The sequence below is a fragment of the Halictus rubicundus genome, chromosome 1 (assembly GCF_050948215.1).
Source record: "Halictus rubicundus isolate RS-2024b chromosome 1, iyHalRubi1_principal, whole genome shotgun sequence".
Lineage (NCBI taxonomy): Eukaryota > Metazoa > Arthropoda > Insecta > Hymenoptera > Halictidae > Halictus > Halictus rubicundus.
In genome coordinates, this window is record NC_135149.1 from 5,062,079 (window position 1) to 5,086,819 (window position 24,741).

General features: G+C 37.8%; 1 protein-coding gene across 2 annotated transcripts in view; it reads left to right on the top strand.

The window, feature by feature from the left end:
* The window catches only part of Pcb (Pyruvate carboxylase), a 98,835-nt gene that overhangs the window by 55,505 nt on the left and 18,589 nt on the right, over positions 1–24,741 (top strand). Inside the window, exons 5-10 of one of the 2 annotated variants that reach the window (XM_076786632.1) lie at positions 1,290–1,440; positions 9,663–9,874; positions 11,988–12,190; positions 16,552–16,813; positions 17,718–18,036; positions 22,724–22,774. In XM_076786632.1, coding sequence (XP_076642747.1) covers positions 1,290–1,440; positions 9,663–9,874; positions 11,988–12,190; positions 16,552–16,813; positions 17,718–18,036; positions 22,724–22,774 — 1,198 coding nt within the window. The remainder of the gene's footprint in view (positions 1–1,289; positions 1,441–9,662; positions 9,875–11,987; positions 12,191–16,551; positions 16,814–17,717; positions 18,037–22,723; positions 22,775–24,741) is intronic. The other variant, XM_076786640.1, reaches the window with a different exon arrangement.

Sequence of the window (24,741 nt, forward strand, 5' to 3'; positions counted from 1 at the left end):
CTGGTTCACTGGTATTTAAAGTTCAAACATCAACTTGCGGTTACTCACAGAGTGAACTGTTAAAATCGCTCAAGTTTAAACACGCATAACTTTTGAACCAGTGAATTCCTCACATTAAAACTTGGATTTTCAGCATATTCTCTTCAAGATCTACAAGATTATATAAAAAAATTTCTGGGTTGCCAAAGTGAAGTTTAACCATCGAAATATAATTTTAGTTTTGTTAGAAATGAGTTTGGATTGTAAAGTTGAAATCGGGAGAGGCTTCATTTTTGTAAATATTTATCAAATATTTTTATTGCTTTCATAGTGTAGGGTTGTGAAATGTGACTGTGTTAAAGTGATTGTTTAGAATAACTGTGGCGCCAACGTGTTTGGGTCCTACGTGAAAGGGAGTCTGTCTAGGCCTAACATAAGTGTGAAAGAAGAGGGTTTAGGTCTCGGTGACAGGAGTGAAGTGTTTAGGGGCGCTAAGCGTTGGGCGTACGTAACTGATAGGGGTTTCCGAATGGATGTGAGACTGATAGAGGGAGAATGAGAGTGCGAGAGAGGAAGAATGAAAGTGGGCCTTAGATAAAAGGAACGAATGCGAGGGATGTTGAGTGAGAAAAGTGAGAGCCAGAAGAGCGAGAATCGCGAGCGAGTACGTTGATGAAGTACCGAGAAGAGAGAATAAACACCTTCAGCTTAATCGGTGTTAAATTATTTCACCCGGTACGCCACACCTAAGGCGTAGGAGTTTCGTTAAAATATTCGTACAATAGTGATCTCTATACTATTAAATCTATTTTATCATACAGTTGGGTTTACAATCTGTTTGTGAACAGAAATTCGTCCCTTTTAGGTGCCTCTAATAAAAGTAGATGTGTTTGATATCGTGACAATATTAGTGCTACTGAATACAAATGCACATTACTACATGGATAAAAGCCACCAGTTCATGATTTTTCATAATTTTATGCAGTTAAATAAAAAAAAAATTTATTTTGTACAGACATCTAAAAAGAATAATTTCTTAAAAAAAAATACATTTCCTAAAACTTAATAATGTTACGGTATTTGAAATTATTATCAAATATCTCATGTATCAGTATGCTTATTTTACTACTATCTTTTTGTTGCACTAGTTCGAATGATTAGTATTTTAAAGTATTAAAATATGCTAGTTTAGTTGTATTGACATATTAAGTCGCTCGTGCTGTCTGCACATTTTCACGTTTATGTCAGTATTTCAGTTACAGAAAAATTTTGTTCGTTTACAAAGTATTATTGTTTTTTCAACAAATTAGGTTGCTGCAAGACAAGCTGCTATAGAAGCTGGTGTGCCAATTGTTCCGGGAACAGATGGGCCAGTGACCACGGCCGACGAAGCTGTAGAATTTTGTAAGAAACATGGACTTCCGGTCATATTCAAAGCTGCTTATGGAGGAGGTGGCAGAGGTAATGTAAAACTGTTAACAAAACATTTAGTCGTCTCCTTTTATCGACGAAATAAAACAGGCTTATTACTTTGATTACAACTAATCGTAAAATAACTTTTGTAGATATTGATTCATGTCTGTTTTCTATATAACAATTATACTTGTTAAATCTCCCTATACATTACGCTCTCTAGTTTTACTTGCGACTGATTATTATTTTAGCTTTTCCCTACTAACACCTGATTCACATCATAGTCCTATTGATATTTGCATTCAAATAATTATCATTTAGAAAAAACCAAAGCATATACAGATTGTTAATGGACCATACAATAGTAGTATACAGTTTTCTTTCGATATAAGACGGTGGCTCGAGACGGATTCGTCGTTTTGCGAATAAGAGTACCTACTCGACGTGACATAGTTCTTGAGTGGACCGAGGGTTTATGGGTCCCATAAAGTTGTCCGCGGACCATAAAGTGATCGGCCGTGCAGCGATAACTTTCGTTAGAATAAGATAAAATATAACATACCTTCTTGTTCCGGCACCAAAAGCGGTGTTGAGTGGAAAACTTAAAAAGAAGAAGAGAGGATGTAGATTTTTATGTTGCGAAAAAAACATCGTCGCCTTATATTGAAAGAAAACTGTTCTTACCTGATATGTTGGCAGACAGTAGTTTAGTATACAGAAGAAAAACGAAACGATATATTCTTTTTACTTCTTATTAGTATGTGAAACCACAAATGTGTTATGCGACTCGAACGAATGCTTCAAAATAACTGACGTTGCTATGGTTTCTTTCAGTATCATACATCTACATCATCTACACTATCAATGTATCTGCATCAATATTTTGTGAAAATAAATTATACAATTTCGCCGATGTATTGCCTGGAAGTAATGATTTTCATGTGTGTAGGATTAATTTTGTTTGGACCTAAGGTCTATACTATATTTTGATCCATTCTATATTTCTTAAGATCCATTCTATATTTTGTCCATATAGTTCGATTTTTGTGTATTAAACACCTAAGATTTTGTAAATAGAGATGTGCCTAAAACAATCTTGGTTAAACTTTACTTTAGAAAACCAGAAATTTTTAATTTTGTTTCTTTGTTTTTTGTAATTCTGATGGTTTTTGGCGAGAAAATGCCGGAAATTTAAGTTGTAAGCCTAGGAGATCAATAGTTCAAAAGTTATGCGTAATTAAACTTGATCGATTTTCAGTGTTTTGTTGGTATGTCCTGTTAGTATGTACTCAGCCACAGACGAGGTATAGGAGTAGACCAATCACCATATGGGGTTTCGTGTCTCACGATCTGAAATACCGACATCGTTAACAACAACTAGATTTCTTACGCCCTCTACGCTGACGAACGACAAATGTTGCAACTAGCTCCACGAGAAGCTTAGACCATATACCTATAATAAATGAAAGGACCCCCGATCGAAGGAATACCAATTTTAGGCAAAAAATATCAATTTTAAGAAAAGGAATTTTGTATTGGGCAGATAGAGTTCAGGCTCTTCAACGCCATCTTTATGTATATAAAGAAAAGAATGAACCATAAACCATAAACCAAGAAAAGGAACTTTTGAAAAGTTCCGAAGCAAATTTCCATTACAAATCCAGGAAAAAAGGTGACGGTGAAAAACTGTGTTTTTCGGTTAGTAATTCAAGGGAGCTTACCTAGAAGCTGAAGGGTGACCAGGGGAAAACAAGGAAAGCATTGAAGGCCCAGCTTGGCTCCTCCCGAGCTAGCCTAAAGTAAATTCTGACACAATTCAATTGAATAAACTAGTTTTTATAATTAGTAAGTCTTAAATTCTATTTTACAATGTTATCGCGAATTATAATTGTGCAACTATTAGCTCGATATTATGCTCTATTTGTAAGATACTAGAAGATTTTACAAATGGAGAATAATACCGATTGCCCGGGTCTCACCACGAGGAGGTTGCTGCACAAGAGACCCGAAAGAATGCCAGAAGGAATTCAATACGCTTCCTTCTGACTCCCTTTCTTACAACGACGCTTTCGAGTCTTACAAACTAAATTCCGCAGCGTATGTCGAGTAATTATTGCGGAGAAAAAGGTGTGAATCGGAGAAGAAGTCTCCGTTTCACGGGAGATCAAAAACGAATCAGGCAGAAGGCTCTGATTCTTTCAAAGAGAGAAACAAAACCGAACCAGAGCAGAAGGCTCTGGATCGGGGGTGACGCGACGCGTACAATGCTTGCAAGCTATCTGCCGACCAGTACGGTATCCGACGCTTCCTCATAGAGAACGACGGCCAGGGACGCCTCCACCGTACGGTAGAACTACCTTCCCCAACTACCCGCCACGAGCAACGCTGGCGCAACAAGGCGACGAAGAGACTTACGGACGAAGGATCCCCAGCTCCCGGCGCGAGCCACGCCAGCGTTGACATGACTTAGGCAGACATTTTACGAAAGAAGGGTTCTACCTGGCGAGTACTGCTCCCTGACCATCAATTCTCTATGCATCCACGCCGAATATCGCAACTGGGCCGGTTCAACACTTGCAAGCAAGGTCCGACACAGCAGGAGACTGTGTCGGAGTTGACAATCGAGTCGAGCAAAGTCAAGTTAGGGCAATAATTACTCGACATATATACAATACTAACAAACAAGCTTAATAACTAACGCACGAACTTAAGTCGAGCAATTATTGTGAGCAAGAAAAAAGAACTAAGTCTAACAAGTCTCTGAATAATGACAGAGAAAATAAAAATGGAGCATAAGGCTCAGATTTACGAAAAAAAAAAGAAAAAAAAACGAAAGAAGCGAACCAGAGCAGAAGGCTCTGGTTCGGGGTTGACGCTACCAACTGCAAATCAGCAAGCGAAAATAACAAAGTGATTCTAACACAATAATTGCTCGAGAACTAATACGAACTTATAAATAATGTCATATCTTCTTACTATTGGTTGTCTTCGTGCGACGACGATCTTGCTGAACTGTTGTGATTTAACTGAAACAGTCTAATAATAATTAGACACAAAATGAAAGAACACCGAAGTAATCAATGAAGAAACGATGACCCCGTACACGAGTACGGCCCACCTACCACGCACCAGAGTGCGAATCTAACCGGCTCACGAGAGCCAACCTAAGACCAGCTCACGAGAGCCAAGCTAACCCCGTACACGAGTACGGCCTACCTAATGTGCACGAGAGTGCGAATCTAACCGGCTCACGAGAGCCTACCTAAGACCAGCTCACGAGAGCCAAACTAACCCCGCACACGAGTGCGGCCTACCTAACATGCACAAGAGTGCGATATCTAACCAGCTCACGAGAGCCAAGCTAACCCCGCACACGAGTACGGCCTACCTAATATGCACAAGAGTGCGAATCTAACCGGCTCACGAGAGCCAAACTAACCCCGCACACGAGTACGGCCTACCTAATATGCACAAGAGTGCGAATCTAACCGGCTCAAGAGAGCCAAACTAACTCCGTACACAAGTACGGCCTAACCGACAAGAAACAAAGAAGAGTAGATGAAGTCAGAACTTCAATCTACTGAGGTGGCGCTTCGGGTCGCCCCGGGTTCGCCAATACCCGTACTCACCCACAGCAGTGAGCCCCTGAGGGACCTCCGTTCGGAGGAATACCAATTTTAAATCAGATAAATAAATTTTAAAAGAGGAACTGTTGAAAGTCCAGAAATAATTTTTAATTGGAAAGTTGAACAATTTTAATCAAGAATAAATATAGGGAAATTAAAACGCAACAACCTACAAGCTTGGGTCGCCCCGGGTTCGCTAATACCCGTACTCACCCACGGCCCGGCCCGTGAGTGAGTCCCTGGGGGACCTCCATTCGGAGGAATACCAATTTTAAATCAGATAAATAAATTTTAGAAGAGGAACTTTTGAAAGTTCAGAAGTAATGCTTAATTGGAAAGATGATCAATTTCAATAAAAAATAAATGTAACGAAATTAGGAAGCAACAAACAACAAGCTAGTGTCGCCCCGGGTTCGCTAATACTCACCCACGGTCCGGTCCGTGAGTGAGCCCCTGAGGGACCTCCAATCGGAGGAATACCAATTTTATGTCAAAAATATAATATAATATAATAAAATTTCAAAATACTAATTTTATATCAAAAATATAATATAATATAATTTCAAGAAAAGAAACTTGTGAAAAATTCCGAAGCAAATTCGAATTAAAAATACAGAAATAATAATTGACGGCGTTCGTTGAATAAATACGTATTCCAAAATAGAAAATGTATATTTGTATTGTCACTTACCAGCTGCTGAAAGTTGACCAAGGTGAGCGGAGACGGCTTCCAGGAACCGCGGGCCGACCGCGAGCCAGGTTAAGGCGGACCAGGGTTGACCAGTGATGTCCACTACAGCTCTGGAGAATCCCTGGTCCACTCGAGGGTAGGCGAGGGTAGGCCAGGGTGGTCAGGGTGGGCCAGGGTGGTCAGGGTGGACCAGGGCAGCTCTGGAGAACCTCCGGTCAACTCCAAGATCCTTCGTCCTTCTGGTCCCAGAGTCCAGACGGACTGAGCGCGGCCGCCGAGATCAGGTGCGCGGTGCGCGGTGCGCGGTGCGCAACTCCCCCACCCCAAACTAACTTCGGTAGATTTCGATCGCCGCGATAGTAATTATTGGTAAATTTGTTATTTCTGGCTGCTTAATGTTTATAACAATTTCTTTTGGTAATGGTATCAACAAGCAATCCCTTGACCATCTTGCCATCTAATTTTTTAGTAAAAATACCTAATAGAACTCGAGATAAAGAGTAACTTTTGAACCATGAATATTCGCACGTATTAATTTATCGAACCCATTTCACTGATAAATTAATTATTTCTGGCTGTTTAATGTTTATAACAATTTGTTTTGGTAATGGTATCAACAAGCAATCCCTTGACCATCTTGCCATCTAATTATTTAGTAAAAATAAATTATAGAACTCGAGATACAGAATAACTTTTAATCCATGAATATTCGCACGCATTAATTTATCGAACACAATTCACTGGTAAATTGATTATTTCTAGCTGGTCAATTTTTATAACAATTCTTTTTGCCAACTATGTAGACAAGCACTCCCTTGACTATCTTGGAATCTAATTTTTTAGCAAAAGTAATTGATAGAACTCATGATACAGAATAACTTTTGAACCATGAATATTTGCACCCATTAAATTATCGAACGCAATAGACAAGCACTCCTTTGACCATGTAGCCATCTAATTTCTTAGAAAAGGTAGGTAATAGAATTCAAGGTACAGAATAACTTTTAAACCATGAACATTCTCACGGTATTTTATGTCGTGCGACACGAAACAGCATAAGATGAGATGACTGAAATGGCCTATTCCTACATCTCGTCTGTAATATTAGTTCCACAATATTAGTTCCAACCGATACGGTAGGATGTGACACAAAAATGGTAATGGGGCTCTAGAGCCCCGCGGACGTGAGACAAAAAAATATAGTGGGTGATTGGTCTACTTCTATACCTCGTCTGTGACTCAGCGTCGCGCATCGTCTAACAAGCGGAGTAGCTAGATGGCAGCACGAGCACGTAGTAATGTCGATAATGGTCGATAATGGCCATGGCAGCAAACCCTCACCACTCCCCCCATAGCGAACCTAACCACGAACAACCTTCTGATGACTCCGCTTATTGGACGATGTCTGGGTACATACCAATATGGTGCCGCCCTTACCCAGGAAAAACGCTGAAAATCGCACATTTTTACACACGCATAACTTTTAAACTACTGATCTCCTCGGATTAAAACTTGGATTTTCGGCATTGTCTCGCCAAAATGGACAGGATTCCATAAAAAAAAATAAAAATTTTTGATTTCCTCAAGTAAAGTTTAGTGAAAATTTTGATATATGCAATTATTTCAATGGTTATTGAATTTCATATAACATTGCAAGTGTTCGTGCCCGATTTTCAGAGACATCAAGGATTTCCTCGAAGAAAAAACACACAGTTCCTACAAAAAAGAAATCTACCAGCCTATAGAACGTAAGGATATAATTGTAGAAAATGGTAGTGGTTATATAATTAATCAATGAAACTGTTATTTCGAAATGTAATCGCTTGTGTATTATTTCCAAATCGGGCACGAACTTTTGCAATCATCTGCAACATGTGCGTGTGTGTGTATATACAGGGTGTTTCGTTTATCTGAAAACGGAAATATCTCATGACGCATTGAAGTTACGATAAAATTTGTTTACAAAAATTGTTCGGTATGATGGGAAAAATTATATGATGTAATTTTGTTTGAGGATTCGAAGGGGGGGGGGGGTAATTTCAAAGTCAAATTAATTTTTTGAAAGGGAACCATATTTTTTTGTCATAATACGATAGCATTTTCTATAAGCATATCACATTATGTTGTTTCCTGTATAAGATGGCCTTTTCTCGCGGCTAGGAAAGCGGGAAATCCAACAACTCCGGGATTTTATAGGCACTGAGACCAGGCCGCGCGCGGCCGTACACGAGTCTTTCTGAGACGACATTTCGCGGAACGCGGATGGTTGATTACAATGGGAGGGACGGGAGAGTTCCCGGAACGGAACGATTTTCGACGCTGTCGACGCACGATACGTGAGCTCGCGTTTTCGCGAGAGCACGGGGTCGTCGTCGAGCCTTCGCCGTTCGGTGGTCCGCGCGAGACGATTTTCGCAACACATTACAGGATAATACCGAAGACGACTATACCCTGCTCGTCCGCGATTCCTCCGAGGAAAACTTCCGATCTCTTAGCTGACGGGAAACTACCCCTAATCCTCAAAGCGCCCCCGACTAGGCGCGAGCTAACGGCTTGATGCGGGAAGCGCCTTGGCTCCCACGAAATGGAGAACGAGACGAGAGACGTGTCGTTCTTACGCCAACATTATCAAGCCACCTCGCGAAATTAATCAAAAAAGATCTCTGTGCTGACTTAGCGTCCTCGTTGGTCGCCCACGCCTCTTTCTGGGTTGTCGTTCCCGAACTGCGTTCCGGTTTTGTCATCCCGATCCGGTACTCGTACTCTTAGAATTTATGGACCGCGGTGATATCAGTCCGACCAATCTAAGCGGGAGCTAACGCGAAAGTGATCCTTCGATTTTCGGTAACACGACGCGTTGATCCTTGTTTCCCTCACCCTACGCCTTACTTGCGATTTACCTAATGGGGCGCGCTTCGCACGCGAAATCCTAAATCACAGGACCGTACCCGCGAGTGGCCCCAGATCATACTGCGAAATATCATAACGGCCTTGCAGCCATGGGAGGCTCAAGATCTCCCCAGAGTACAACCACACCACCCACGCCATAACCCCATTTTTGGGCGGGATGAGACGGCAGGACCGCGAAAGGGTCGGTTGTTCGATAGGGGGTTTTTGTCCCGCTTCGGCGCCTCCGGGTTGTCTGGCCCGTGTGCGGTGATCCCTTTTCCATTTTACTTGTGCACAGGATTTTCCCACGAAATGGTCATGGGTTCGTCGTCGGGTGCGCAATACTTGTCACCTCTAGATCGATAGTCGACACGGAAGTTCCTCAAGGAGCGTTCCCTAAGTCTGCGAGCGGAGGTCGGCCCGAAAGAGGGCGGTCCGGTCCCTCCGAAAGATCGTGATGGGAAGGAAGGTGACATCACAAATTTTGTAACGTCACAACTGTTACAAATCATTAGAAATTATATCATAAATTTGTAACTTCTTAAGTAGGCAGTGGTGATATCTGGTTGCCGGCTATTAATTAGACGCTGTAAACAAGGATGGACCTTCTCATGTCTCCTTAAGGGGCCAGTCTCCGTAGTTTCACGATAAGGTAGAGTGACTACATTACCGTCAAAAAATGGTTTCACGTGCTTCAAGTTTTCGTCCTTAAATAAGAATATTTTGTCGCTGGTAAAGGGCTCATTCGAAAGAGGAAGGTTCAATCTAGTGCGCACTGGTCTGGAGCTGCCGAGATTATGCAGATATTTGGTAATATAAGCGTTCGAAGTAGGCCAAAAATTGACGCTTTCATACCGAACAATCTTTGTAAACAAATCTTTTCATAACTTCAGTGCGTCACGAGATATTTCCGTTTTCAGATAAACGAAACACCCCGTGTAAAATTGCATATTAATTGAATTTTGGATAAATAGTTCTGTCGCTCATATATGGATGATGTGATGTATAACGAGTTAAAGTTCAATAAACTGTAAATACCAAATGCTTTGTTTATATTATTTTAGGAATGCGTGTGGTGAAACAAATGGAAGAAGTGCGAGAAATGTTTAATCGTGCTTCATCAGAAGCGGCGGCTGCTTTTGGTAACGGTGCTATGTTCATTGAGAAGTTCATTGAGAGACCAAGACATATCGAAGTTCAATTGTTGGGAGACACTGCTGGCAATGTTGTCCATCTTTACGAACGTGATTGTTCCGTACAGCGTCGTCATCAAAAGGTCAGTCCACGGTAATCAAAGCTATACGTTACAATCAGGGTTGGGCACATTTCATTTGAAATAAGATAACAAATAATCATTTGAAATATTGAACTATTTTAAATACTTTATTATTTGCATTTTACAAATAATATACAAAATGTATTTTCATTTGACGTTTAAATCAAATAAACTATTGCCAAATCATATTTTATTTGAATAATGTTTTATTTCAATTACATTGTTCAATGAAAATAATAAATAATTTCACCTCAAGAAGTGGTTACTGAAGTAACTAAATTAATTATTACATTTAGATATGCAAATATTTGTTGGTTAATGATTAAAGTTTAGCTGCATTCGCTTTCAAAATTGTTCTTTAGTATCAGAAATGAATAGAATTTTGGAAAGTACAAATTATTTGAACAAATGAAAGATGGAATAAAAAATTATTTGAATTGAATTTGAAGTTCAAATAATCAAATAATTTTTAGAAAATTATTTGGATGTTCACATAAACCAACTAATAGGATAATATCTTATATTATCTTAACGATTATTTTCCAAATAATTGATTTCGATAATGCCCAAGTCTGGTTACAATTGCTACACGGGGAGTTCCCCCGGTGCCGGACATTTATGGTTTTTCTTAAATAAATGGAAAGATTGTAATTCTTAATTTTATTTATTCTGCATCACTTATAAATTAACAGTATTAGAAACCAAAATAAAGTTAAAAATATTCAACACTTTGATAATAATTAATGAATTACCATTATGCTTTGAACGTATGATTTTATGAAATCATGACGTGTGTTCTAGTGTCAGACACAGTAAAAATCACTGATAATAATTTGCAACGATCGCAAATACAACGGTCAACACATTTTGGGAAATCGTCACAAGCATCTTGAGCACATTTTTGATAGCCCGAACATTGAATCCAATCTTCTTCACTATTTTATAAACAAAGTACGCAGATTATCCTTTGGTCCGTCTGTCTCAGTTCTAGTGTTCCAGAAATATGAAGTTTATTTTTAAAATTTTTTCTTTAACCTAGTCTCTTATTATAATTTTCTTTCGATATATGACGATGTCTTGTGATACCTTTCGTCGTATTGCGGATCAGGGTATCTATTCGGCTTGATATTGTTCTGGAGTGGGTTGAGAGTTTATGGGTCCCATAAAGTTGTCTGGCAGACCATGAAGTGGTCGAAAGAGCAGCGATATCTTTCGTTGGAAAAGAATAGTCGAGAAGTGTCGAGCGGACAACTTCAAAACAAGAAGAGGGGATAGAGATTTTTTGTTGCGAAGAAAACATGGTCGTCTAATATCGAAAGAAAATTGTATACATGTTGCTTGAGTGTGTTTTTTTAATCACTAAAACTGAAATAATAAATAGTAGTACAAAAAGGAACACACAAGAATGAGATTTGTATTATCCTGCAATAGAGGAAATTGTTCTGTCCGGTACCAGGGGACAGAGGATCCATCAAAGACAAATTTGTTTATTACACTCTATGCGCAACATAGGAAGATAATTTGAAAAATACTTATCAAAAAATACAACAACACAACTTATTCGTCTTCTGACCATAAAAATTAATAGATATAATAGTTCGTAATTTGTAAATGTAACCAACGATGGTATATTGTTGTTCGCAAATAAAAAAAGTTAAACAACAATTCAACCTATAATAATGTTATAATCATAGAATGAAAAAGTTATAATATAATAGAATGAAAAGTAATATGTAATATGACTTTTGCAAATACATAGTAATTTTTCACTCGAAACATACTTGTTCACACTTGATTGTTTAACGGAAAAGAAATCGTTCTTGTCGAGTTATGTTTTACTCTTGCAGATTTAAAGTACAATAGATAGGTAACTATGTAAGTACGGGTTCACTTAAATTTCAATCATATCTTTTAACGGACATAACAATTTTTATAGATTAATAAATAAAGGGATGAAGTAAAACGTTCCAAACTATCGTATCCCATGACAGCAATCAATTATTTATATGGACAATCTATTGTGACAATTTTTGAAGAATTAAGTTCTATATTTGCAATTGATCATTAACTCTTATGCCCCAAGCATTTTAATAATTATGATGAAAACTTTTAGGTCGTTGAGATTGCTCCTGCCCCATTGTTAGATCCAAAAGTTAGAAACAAAATGACTGAATACGCTGTCAAATTGGCAAAACACGTTGGTTATTCGAACGCCGGTACCGTTGAATTTTTGGCCGACGAATCCGGAAACTTCTACTTCATTGAAGTTAATGCTAGGCTACAAGTCGAGCATACAGTGACGGAAGAAATTACTGGGTGAGTACAATACATTTATCATACAAAATAATTTTATCGAAGGTGTTGGATTTACCGATTTTACATATGCTTATACACATATTATTTACATTAATACATTAGTTTAGTTTAGTATGTGCTGAGACTGAGAAACTGACAAAGCTCGTAAAACCTAATATTAGCTTCTTCGTGCACAACAATAGAGTCTATTTTTTTAAAAATGATTACTAACTAGACTGCGGATACTTATGCAATTTTCAATTTTTGTAGATAAATTTTAAGAGAGTGGAATGTAATAGAATCTTGTTTTCAGTGGTAATAGCCTTTGTAGATTCAGAATAAATAAAAATCGTGTTAAATTCTGTCGAATTTTATATTCTAGCATTTTTTGAAAACTTTAATAAGATAATAATGACATAACATATTTTATCCAATGTTGCAAAGCACAGTAATGGTTTACTATATTTCCTAAGATATGCAATTCTATCATGTTTTAATAATTATTTGTAAAAAAAGAGTACATCTCACAGATTTCTATGACCTTGAAATGTGTTCTCAAGCTTGATATCCTGATGAACTTTTCCTTATGCCGTCGTTCGGGCATGGTTCGGCGAGATATTCGCAACAGTGTATGTATGTACTCCCACAAAAGCGACAGAACACGTGAACATTAGACGATATTATGCACGATTTGAAATGTCTCCAGAAATATCTTTCCTGTCACTTTATCCTAATAGCTTTTCCTATAAAATAATACGCAGAATCAAATAATCTAAAAAAGTTATGGCGTTCTATTAAAAACAAAAACTACAAATGTAATTGCACCGATGCAGCTCTGTAAAAAGATCAAATTACTCGACAATAGAGCCTGATAAACCATATAACAGTCTTTTAAAATGTTGCTCTATCTGCAAAAAAAAAACGGAGATATAAGCCGACCCAGTTACTACCCAGTCAGCCAAACCTGCCAAGCCAAGAAAATGTAGAAAATCTTACAGTCTGCTAGCCGACGCGACACAGGCAGCACTCCCAACGGTCTCTCGTAGCGACCGTTACGCGAGGCTTCCCTCGCACAGTTCAAAATAATCATTCACTGCGATCAGACGTATTGAACACATCCAGTTATAGGTAGAATAGAACGAATTTTGTTCATTTGTCTTCTCCTTTCCGAAATTTGAGTTTGAAAATTCAGCACACACGCATGCTATTGAACAGGAATCGTCTGACGCGTCTGTTCATGACATACTAATTCCACTTCTTAAGAACGCTACGCATGCGAACTTGACAGATTTTTAACGTCAATTTTCACGATTACGACGCATCAAATGAAAAAATTTATTCTATATTTTCAACTTATTTTCTTATTCAGAATCATCTCCATGTTTATACCATTTCGGGACATCCTGTAGACATATGGAATAAAATAGTTTACGAAACTTTAAAATTGTTTTTCAAGAGAACGGTTGACTTGAGATCTATAGATCCTGTAAGACTTTTATTCTTCAGAATGAGTATTATAGGATGCAATGAAAAATTGTTGACCTTGAAAAAGTCGGTCAAGGTTAATTTTGCACCAAACTTTTTTAACAGATCTTCACCGATCCTAAGGTGTAGAATCACGCTATAATGATTTTTACACATAATTTATGGAACTCTGTACACTATCCCTCTGTTCGTCTGAACGAATTCTGATTAGAATGATTGAGAATTTTTATCGAATTGGCAGTTTTCTTCTTCTCTTTTTAAATGAATGAAGTTTTCGGGGACGTGGAAAAAAATTGAGTCTACAATATTCTATTGTACAATACGTTCAGAAAATCCGTATATTTTTCTAGAAACAAATCGGTGATCGTGCTGCAATTAACACATGCATTGATCTCGATGTACCGTTAAGCACCTCCTGATTCGCGGAACGATACGGTCGTAAACCCCTACGAGTCATCCTTGGCGATCGGCGTGGCTAGTTCGCGGAAATGGTTCCTTAATTTTGAAACTGCCCTACGATGTTTGATCAGTACTGGAGGGATCATCGATATCAACCTCCAAGAAAAATATCGACCAATCGGACGGTTAGTTGTCCACGAACTATCAAAGAATTCACCACGTACATTCGGATAATTCCATACGAACGGTCGTCAATTTTTCAAAATAAAAGTGAAATTGAAATTTTGTTCGTAAATTGTTTAGAAATCATTGACGCGCGTTTTACTGATGCTATCTCGACTGATCAAAGTTTACCTAAAACCAAATTTGAAGGACGCAGATTTTTGAGAGTTATTTGAAAACTGGTAGAAACGTAAGCAAGGGAGAAAAATAATTGTCTGTTACACTTGGTTGAATTTTTGTCGATTCAAAACTATTTTGGTGAAAGCTGTGTCGATGATTTCAATATACATAGACTTCCAACAAATACATGCACGAGACAACAAATCGTCGACTACAATATTGCAAAACATACACTAGCTTATCATTCGATACAGGTATAACTTTTATGTTAAACATTTGTTAGATAAATTATACAGAACAAGTTATCGACGCTTCTTGCTCTTCGCTCAAAATTAATTTGACGAGTTATTGTTAGCAACGAGTGATGCTTCCTCAGAATAGATGTACAGAAATTCCACCTGAAAGAGGTCGCTTAAATACCATTATTGTTTTTAATGTTATAAAAAATGTTCGTACCACAATTTAAATGGTTTTCTAAACAGAATATCGTGGGAAAAAATGTTTTGAGTTGTATCAAACTGGAGTAAAATAGAAATTTATTTTCTTTCTCAATGTGTTTAATATTATATATTTAATTCTTTTACTGCTTTAACTTTCTCCTACTCATTTTTCTCGTAAATGCATAAAACCCGTTATCTAATAATGATCTTCAAATGACCTTGAACATTAGAAGATGAAATTGTTAGAATAGCAGTACATATTGTAATAGTTGTAAGATTTGTATAAAAACTTACGGTTTTAACCGAAACGCATAGTCACGGATTGTGACGCTCTTTCTATTGTTTCCGGAGTAATTGCAGCGGAAACACTAATTATGCAGTTCCTCGCGTTTTCTGGAGTTATAGACCGCTGTTGGTTAACTTTCCCCAAAGAAAGAGATCTAATACGTTTACCCACTACTGGCACCCCATTATGTAATTGGCCAGTACGTTCATCTACATGAACTGCATTACATTTGTTTCATTGGTGAAAACCAACTTCAGACGATACAATGAACCGTATGATTAGTGTTTGTGCTGCCATTACTCCAAAAATAATGGGAAGAGCATCGCAACGTCTGCTACAAGATACAACAAAGAAAAACACGCGTTTCTTACATACTGAATCAGAGTGTTCCAACTTGTTCCGTTCTCTGACCGCAAGATCCCCACCATTAGTCAAACCTTCTTCCACTATGCACTCAGTGTCGCCAGATCAAGACTTGTTCCCCCACTCTAATTTCCCTTTCTAATGCGCTATTCCCTATGCTTCCGCCACGGCCGAGAGAGAGGGTAACTTTTCCCCCTCAATTCGCATTCCCTCTCTTCATCTGGCGACACTGCCACTATGCACTACGTACAGCCGTAGAGTTAGTGGAGCGGCAGTAGCTGCACGAGAACAGGCACAAAGTTCTACGCACTACTGCATAACAATGAAGTCTAAGACTGGAGGAAGGAGTCGCGCGTGGCTCATGAGCCACATTTTGTAACTCTCTGTACTAAATGATCATGCCCCCCCCCCTCAACTGCTAAGAAAGCGCAAACAAGAAAGTTTTTTTCCTTCGCGATATTCCTCTTTAAAAACCGCTTAAATTGTGCAACAAGCATTTTTTATAACATCAAAAACAGTAGAGAAACTTAGGTGGCCCCCTTCTGCTCGGACAGTCTGTATATAAAGTTCTAGTGCAGTGCGTTAAAAAATGGTTCAGTTACGTTTATAATCATAACTTATGAACAAATGTTTCAATCAATTTATAAATTGTAGGGTATTAAGCACTTACACTAACGAATTTCTCTGGCAAGTATTATATAAAAATGTAAATGAGCTCAAAAAACCGCAATTTGAAACGCTTGGGCCAGTGTTACAAATGAACAGTTCATGGATCCCGCTAACTCCATGCCAAAGCGTACAAATCTTTTAATTAAAATTGGGACAAGCCTGTTAAATATTAATTCTAATTTCTGTCAAGTTAATAATTATCAATGACATTGGCTAAATTCAGAAAAAAATTTCTAATTTCGTTTTGAAACAGTATTTGTAAATAATATTTGCCAATTTGAATGTGACTGAATCTATCGTTTCTTACCGCATTGTACAGTCAAGGAACATATATCATAGTATAACATGTATCATATGTCTTAGCTTTTCTTCACAATAATTCGAGATAATACTTTCAGAATCGACTTGGTGCAGTCTCAAATCCGTATTGCCGAGGGGATTACGTTACCTGAGCTGGGAATGACGCAGGATAAAATCCGTCCACAAGGTTCTGCTATACAATGTCGAGTAACTACAGAAGATCCTGCAAAGAACTTTCAACCAGATACCGGAAGAATCGAAGTATTCCGTTCGGGAGAGGGTATGGGTATCCGATTGGACGGTGCATCTGCGTTTAGTGGTGCTATAATTTCACCTTACTATGATTCTCTTCTTGTTAAGGTATCGTAAACTGTTAAGTTTTAATATTATTTAAAGAATTTATGAATACACGACCTGTTCCCGATAATTCCAAAATTGAGTGTAGAAATGAAATCTTTACAGTATTAGGTTACAGTAAAGATTTTCTTAAACAATAATTACGAAAGCTCATTCATCAAAATAGTCACAATTATTGTTATTAATAACCTTACACCATGTTTATGACAATTTACGTATACCGATGAGCTTCGAATTAATAAATTCGTTGAAGTATTTCCTTTTATAGCCCAGATAGCACGCGACGTCTTAAAGACGTCTCTTTTACGTCCATTTTACGTCTGAAAGTCTTAAGTCTGGAAAAGATGTCTTTAAGACGTCGTTTTTACGTCTGAAATAAGACTTTTTTCGAAACGTCTTATTTCAAGCGTAAAAACTACGTCTTATTTCAGACATCTTTAAGACGTACAGTTTCGTAACAAAGACGTTCCAGAGACGTTCCAGAGATGTTCGGAAGACGTTCGTAGGACTTTCAAGACGTCTGTAAGACATCCTTGTGCTATTTGGGAGCAACCTAAGTAAATGATAAATAATAAGATGGAGCATGTATGTTCATTAACCACAGGCAGCATAAACGATTTGGGTGGTTTCAGTAATAGTTTTTGCAAAATTAAATGCAAATAGCATGCGGTGCCGAATATGCGATTTATTAGATATAAAATAATAAGTAAGGCTCCACACAATAAATTGTAATAAACAATAAATGATAATGCACACAACCTACTTTGGAAAGTCGGCAAAAACACTGACTATATCCCAACTCACCCTTAACTGTTGGATATCGTCGACCAACCATAAATGCTACTAGGGAAACGATTTAAATACCCAAGAAAAGATCATTCGATACAAATTTTCCTTTTGTTTTCAGGTAATTGCCCATGCAGGTGATTTGCAAGCATCCTGTGCGAAAATGAATCGTGCTCTCCGCGAGTTTCGCGTTCGTGGTGTCAAAACAAATATTCCATTCCTGCTGAACGTGTTGGAGAATCAAAAGTTCCTGAATGGAAAAGTCGATACGTATTTCATCGACGAAAATCCGCAGCTCTTCCAGTTCCAACCGAGTCAGAATCGGGCCCAGAAGTTGCTCAATTATCTAGGCTCTCTTCTCGTAAATGGTCCCAGCACCCCTCTGGCAACGAGTTCGAAGCCAGCGGAAATAAAGCCGCACATTCCTCAGATCGCTTTAGGTATAGTATTAGACCTAAGAGAGTGATTAGGGAGAGTAACATTGACACTAAACAGCGAACCTTATCATTTTGGTTTCGCCATGAACCTAATTGGGTACGGTTAAAAGTTTGAAAACGCATGCTCTTCATGCGAGGGTTAGCAAATCAGTGGAACCAATTATTTTCCCTATTTATTTAGCTTATGGGGTGTCTATACTCGGCCTATACTCATGAGGGCATAGCACAATACCTACTGTAATTTGCGCATCCACGACACAATGACAATAGAAGGTCCGAAATGGAGAATGTGCTTTTTTCAATGAGTTGCGCCAAGTTACAAATATTAAACCTATCGTTCTTGCTTTTTGAATTGTTTGCTATGTAGGTAAAAGCAATAAAAATTACTCTATAAGTATAAAAAAATCATATACAGGGAAGATCAATAACTTCGACCACCTATAATATTTTCGTTATTTGTTATAATATGAAAAAATGATATATTGTAATGCAAACATTTTTTATATAGGCGAAGACATTTCATAGATTTGTCTTTACCATATTTTACGTATCTTTAGAAACAACAAAGATATTTGAGGTGCAAACGTTAGGTGACTCACCCTGTATATGCGAGGTAGGTCGCGGCCGCGAATTCAGAGTTGCAGAGAGAACAACGCGCGTAGAGATTATAGAGCGATAGAGAGAGAGAGAGAGAGAGAGAGAGAGAGAGAGAGAGAGAGAGAGAGAGAGAGAGGGAGAGAGAATTGCAAAACAGAAGTGTACGAGTCGGAGATTAAAATACACATTCATATTATACACAATTATCCACCGAGACCACGGGGGTTCACTAGTCTAACCGCTAGAATTCTCCAAATCCCTACAATGTTAATAGCATTTTTGTTAACAGTGACGTATAGAAAATGCAATGATTAACTTCGTTCTTTTTTTTTTTAATGAAATAATGAGTTGTTTTTCTTGTCCAACAATCAAGTGTTTTAGAATGTTTAAAACAACCAATGATTAATTATTATTACTAGTTCAATTTAGGCAGAAAAATAGTCTATTCTAAATTGAGCGTCACTTAAATTTCCAAACGCGTTATACAAAAGGCGGAAAAAATTAATATAGTTTTGAACACTTGCATCACTTTGCATCTTCTTTACTTCTGCATCCATAAAAAGACTGTTGACGTAAAATTATGTCCCCCTTAAAACCAAGTAACTTTGGCCTGTTGTATCGGTCTTCATTGCAATCAGCAGCCAAACTATTCAGGTGACCTGTTTTGAGTGCTTCACTATGTACATATATACTATGTAGTGTATGTAAATTCGAGGTCAAATATTTTAGTCAAATGTTATTTGCGCAAGAACAGTGTAGGTACGGTTTTGAACGAAAATCAAACGAATACAGTTAACAAGCACAAGATTTAATAAAAATAACGAGACAATATAATTAACAAATAACGTGCAACGGAATCTATAACGCGCACTCTCTTTGCTCTTTCGAACTCGCTACGTAACAGTTTTCCCTTTCTACAAACAATCTTAATCAGAAAGAATGAACAGTTTCCGTTATATTTCGTCATTTTAATGAACGTTAATAAATGCGTCCCTGTTTTGATAATCAAAGAAATACAATCTCATCATAATGGATTTGATAAAGAGCTGTATGAAGGAAGACTAACGTAAATCTGAAATATTTCTGGAATTAAATTAAACTGCATAACTTGACGCGCAATTCATCAAAAAAGCGCACTCTAAAAATCCTTTTCTTTTAAATAATCGTAAATTTTTAAAGACCAATTGTCCTTTATAAGTGTAAATTAGAAGTTCTTATTATTGTATTTTATAGTCGCCGGCAAGACGACGACAGTTTTTTCAATGGGTCATTCCACGCGAAATCGGACTCTTTTCAGAGTAGTGTTTTGGATTTAGTTCACATTCGTATCTTAAGGATTTTTACGATATCTTGATAATTGTTGGTTTTACAGACCTGTAAAATAAAGTGTCAACCTTTTTTCATTAAATGATAACAGCTGAACTAACAAACGACGAAAAAGGATATTTTAGGTACTTATAGTGAAAACAGAAGAGTATCTAATAGAAATTATTTCAGTTGAAAAAATGTCGGCTAAACTTTACTTCTGGAGAAAATGCCGAAAATCCAAGTTTCAATCCTAGGAGATCAGTAGTTCAAAAGTTATGCGTGTGTAAATCAACCATGAGATCAATGCATATGGTGTCTGTTGAGGCTTTCGGGTGTATGTCGAGTCCTAAAGGAAGAGATTTCCCAACGTTTCTGATGAAGATAGCTGCAATGCTGGCGAAAAGTTGGGAAATCTCTTCCTTTTAGGACACGGCTTACACCCGAAAGCCTCAACAGACACAACTGTATGATGCCGGGCCGTGAAAGCCTCAAATCTCTGAATGCATATGGTCTTTGACAGGTAAGGGCGCCACCATATTGGTATGTACAGTAAAGATTCGAGTTTTGTCACTTTTTCGGTTCTTCAGAGTGACAAATCCGGGGAACGTCGGACGTTTCTCGCCGGCGTCCCAGGTGGTGACGGCGAAACTCGAGAACCGTCGCGGCCACAACATTGTCGCGTATATCGGTGTGAGGCTAGAAGACCACTACTAATCCAATTACAAAACTTCTTTATTTTTCATTATTTTTTTATGAAACTTTTACCAACATACTCGTGGCATTTTTCCGATTAAAATGACACCAAATATGATATAATTCCGATGATATTTACCTGTATAATGAACGATGAAAGTTACTTCCCATAACAATTACATTAACGAAAAATTAGTGTAAATGTGATCCGAATTATAACGCGTTTGGTATCATTTTAATCAGAATAATGCCACGAATACATTGGTGAAAGTCTCATAAAAAAATAATTAATAATAAAGAAGTTACATTTTTCATTTAAAGGCCTGCGCTCACGCGAGCTTTGATCTTTTCCGAACGCTTCGACTCGTCGCGTCTCTTTCTTCCTCATACGCTGTCCTTCTCTGTGTTCGAAACTTTTAATGCTTGTTACACAAGTAAATATCATCGGAATTATATCATATTTGGTGTCATTTTAATCGGAAAAATGCCACGAATATGTTGGTAAAAGTTTCATAAAAAAATAATGAAAAATAAAGAAGTTTTGTAATTGGATTAGTAGTGGTCTTCTAGCCTCACACCGATATACGCGACAATGTTGTGGCCGCGTCGCGCCGGTTCTCGAGTGGTGTGAGGTGTCCGGGTGACAATAGCTGGGAACGTCGGGAGTGACAAAACTCGAATCTTCACTGTACTCAGATATCGTCCAGCGAAGTCGCGAGGAGGTTGGTCTGGGTTAAGTTCTTGTTGGAGACTACATTTGCACATCTACGTTATCAACATCTTCGTGTGTTTGTGCTGCCATCTAGGCGGCTCCACTCGTTAGACAACGCGCGACGCTGAGTACATACCAACATGGCGGCGCCCTTATCTGTCAAAAACGCTTAAAATCGCTCAACTTTAAACACGTATAACTTTTGAACCTGTGTATTCTTAACATTAAACCTTAGATATTCCGAATTTTCTCGCCAAAATCTATAGGATTACATAACAAAAGTTATAAAATTCTGGTTTCTTTAACCAAAATATCTTTTTTCACCATTTATTTTTCAATTGTTTTAAACTTACAGGTCTACTACTTTACAGGTCTGCAATACCCACCATTTCCAAGATATTGAAAAATCCTTTAAGGTCCGTTCATATATCGTTAAAGACTACAACATATTCGAATTTGAACAAAATCCGAAACACTACTTCGAATAGTGACCGATTTCGCGAGGTATGACTCAATAAATATTTGAAAATACAAAAGATTCAATAAATATTTAAAAGGCTCGATTCGACACTAGTCAATATTCTAGCAGCATAGATGAATTGAACAAATTATTTAAATAACTCATCTAATTAACTTGTAAACACAAACAAACTTATTGAATTTTTAAGAAACTATTAAATCGTTATTTTAAGTCAATTTTGTCATTCTATAATTGGAATAGAAATGTTTTCGGATGCAGTAATAGTTTTATAATATTAGATGCATAACAGAATAGCTCAAGATTAAATATCTAATGCTACACATTTGATCTTTAGTTTAACATTTGTTTATTATTTCATTTGTGTGTGCACCACAGTTTTTAAAGATTAGTAATTGTGTTTACATGTAAATAGTGAACAATAGTAGTAGTAGACACCCTATTACCTTCTACTTAGTAAAATTTGTCATGCTTTCCTGCTGGGTACACAGGCAATTGTAGTGGGTTTTCACTAGTCGACATTTTATTTCTGCATCCATAATTGGCAACACAGGTAGTGCATTAATTACGTGCACATATTTCACATTCTCGACACAAACAATGAAATTATCATTATCTATACAATCTGGCATGGTATTTCATGTTTTTATGTGTTGTAACTTTGTATATTCATTGAGGGGTACAGTTCGACTGAACGTTTGTAATTGAAAATTTTCTTTCTGTTCATTAATTTGTAACAATTGCCCAACTAGAGAATTCTAGTTTAGTGTTATCTTTCCAGCACTTTTTTTTCTCTGTTGTTAAATAACTTTTCACGTTCTTTTAGATATTAATGACATTTTAGTTATTATACCTCATTGTTTATCGCATGCTTTTATCTTTTCGTTTGGCCATTTTTTTAGACTTTGCTAAGCTTGCAGCTGCTGACGAGAACACTGATGCAGATTTACCAGGTATGCTTCCTATGTATTATCTCTTATGCTATATTAGTTTGCTATTTTATTTTAAGAGATGAAAATATTATCATATTCAGGACCTCGTTATCATGTAAAGTACTGCACAAAAAGGGTATATCAACGTTTTATTTTTTGTTTACATTTTGAATTAGTATTCAGACTTCTGAATTAGTATTTCGTTTGATATTGTTGGAATCATTTCTTCCACAACATTTTGCGACAGCAATTAAAATTAACTTTCATTCCCTAGTTTATAATAATCAATTTTTACTAACACTTTTAGTACCACTTTTTGTTTTAGCTACTAACTTTACAGATTATATTCTACGAGGGTCGGTTGAAAAGTAATGCAAACTCGTTTATATCCCGAGAACGAAAACAATTATCAAAATGAAACATAAAGGAAATGAAAGTACAAGTCATTGTCTATACAATACCTTACTTATTTTTCAATACAATCGTCATTTACGCCAATAAACTTTTGGTAACGCATGACAAGTTTTTTGTCAGCCTTGAAATAAGCATTCTTTAAGGTTTTCTTCAATTCTGAGAAAAGATGAAAATCCGAAGGAGCTTTAACTGAACTGCGAGGCGGGTGGTGTATAACTTCAAAGGGTATAGCCGGATAAAGGAATCTAATGTATTCCCAAATAAAATTTATCTTTCGTCATACCATTCGATAGGGCCCCCAAAGTAAACCCTTTATGGCAAGTTTCAAGCCGGTGCCCCTACCACAAGGGTAGTTATATGGTGACCATTGTATGATGAATTATGCTGTATTTCTTCTGTTCTGCTTAACAAAAATTACGACAAAATTCATGAACATTCTATCTGATAGCACACACGACTACGAATTTTTTCCGAGTTTTCGGCCGGAAACTTAAAATTGATGATTTTGTATTGAAGTTATCAGATGTACAGGATTCGATCCTCGTCAAAAAAGATTTCGCAGTCAGACATCTCAACGCCTGCGCTAATTGAGATTATTCAGAGTTGCGTATGCGTATTTCAATTAAACATGTATTCTATGATTTTGAATTGAATTTTTAATTATGTACACTGGTTCGCTGAATTATCACGCCGTGTATTTTCCCGGGTCTCCAGACGAGGTGCTGAAACCTACTCGACATCGGATTTTATCCAAGCAACGCACGGCCGCACGTACGAAGTCCAACCGGGATAAAACGGCTTTCCTGGAAAGCCCCATTTTCACTACTCACAACCTAATGGAGGTCTTGTATCGGACGCCACGCACCTCAAATGCAGTGTGGTCAGATTGAGACCTGTCTTCCACTCTACCTTACCCCTTTTACGGTGTCATTCCTCCATTTTCCGGCGGCGAGCACCCCCTCGCTTCCGCCACGGCCTGGTCATGTGACGTTTTTCGTCTTTGTCGTACAACAGCGCTACTCATGTCTTTGCCATGGTAAGTGCAACATCCGTTGGCGCATTCTCGATTTCGTTGCGTAAGTAACCAGCAGCCACGTAGGCCTTTGGGCTTGCATCACAAAACACATGGAGGTACGCTTTCGTGTAACGCACTCCGCTTGGGGATATACACCGCGGTACACGTATTTCTATCGCATCCCGGAGACGTTTCACCCAGGAAAGCCACCCCACGTGTTCCTCCATTCAAACATGGACATTACAACTCGCAGGTACTCGCGTTTTGTCGGTATTTTTTCGCCGTTTGATAGACTTTTCGGAATTTTAGCCATTCCTATATTAAACCCTAGCGTGTCAGATCGCGTGTCCCAAAGGAGGTCTAATGCCCGTTTCCCCTTTTGAGAACAAAGCGGATTCTTGCCGTTTTTAGATATCTCCCGATTCTTGATCTCGGTCAACGCTCGTTCATCGTTACAAACCCATCCCTGCATCTCGAAGTTCGCCCTCACATTTGTCTTCACTTCGCGCGAGCGAGACAAGCGACCTCTTGCACTGCCTTTCGGCTAGCCAAGAAGTCG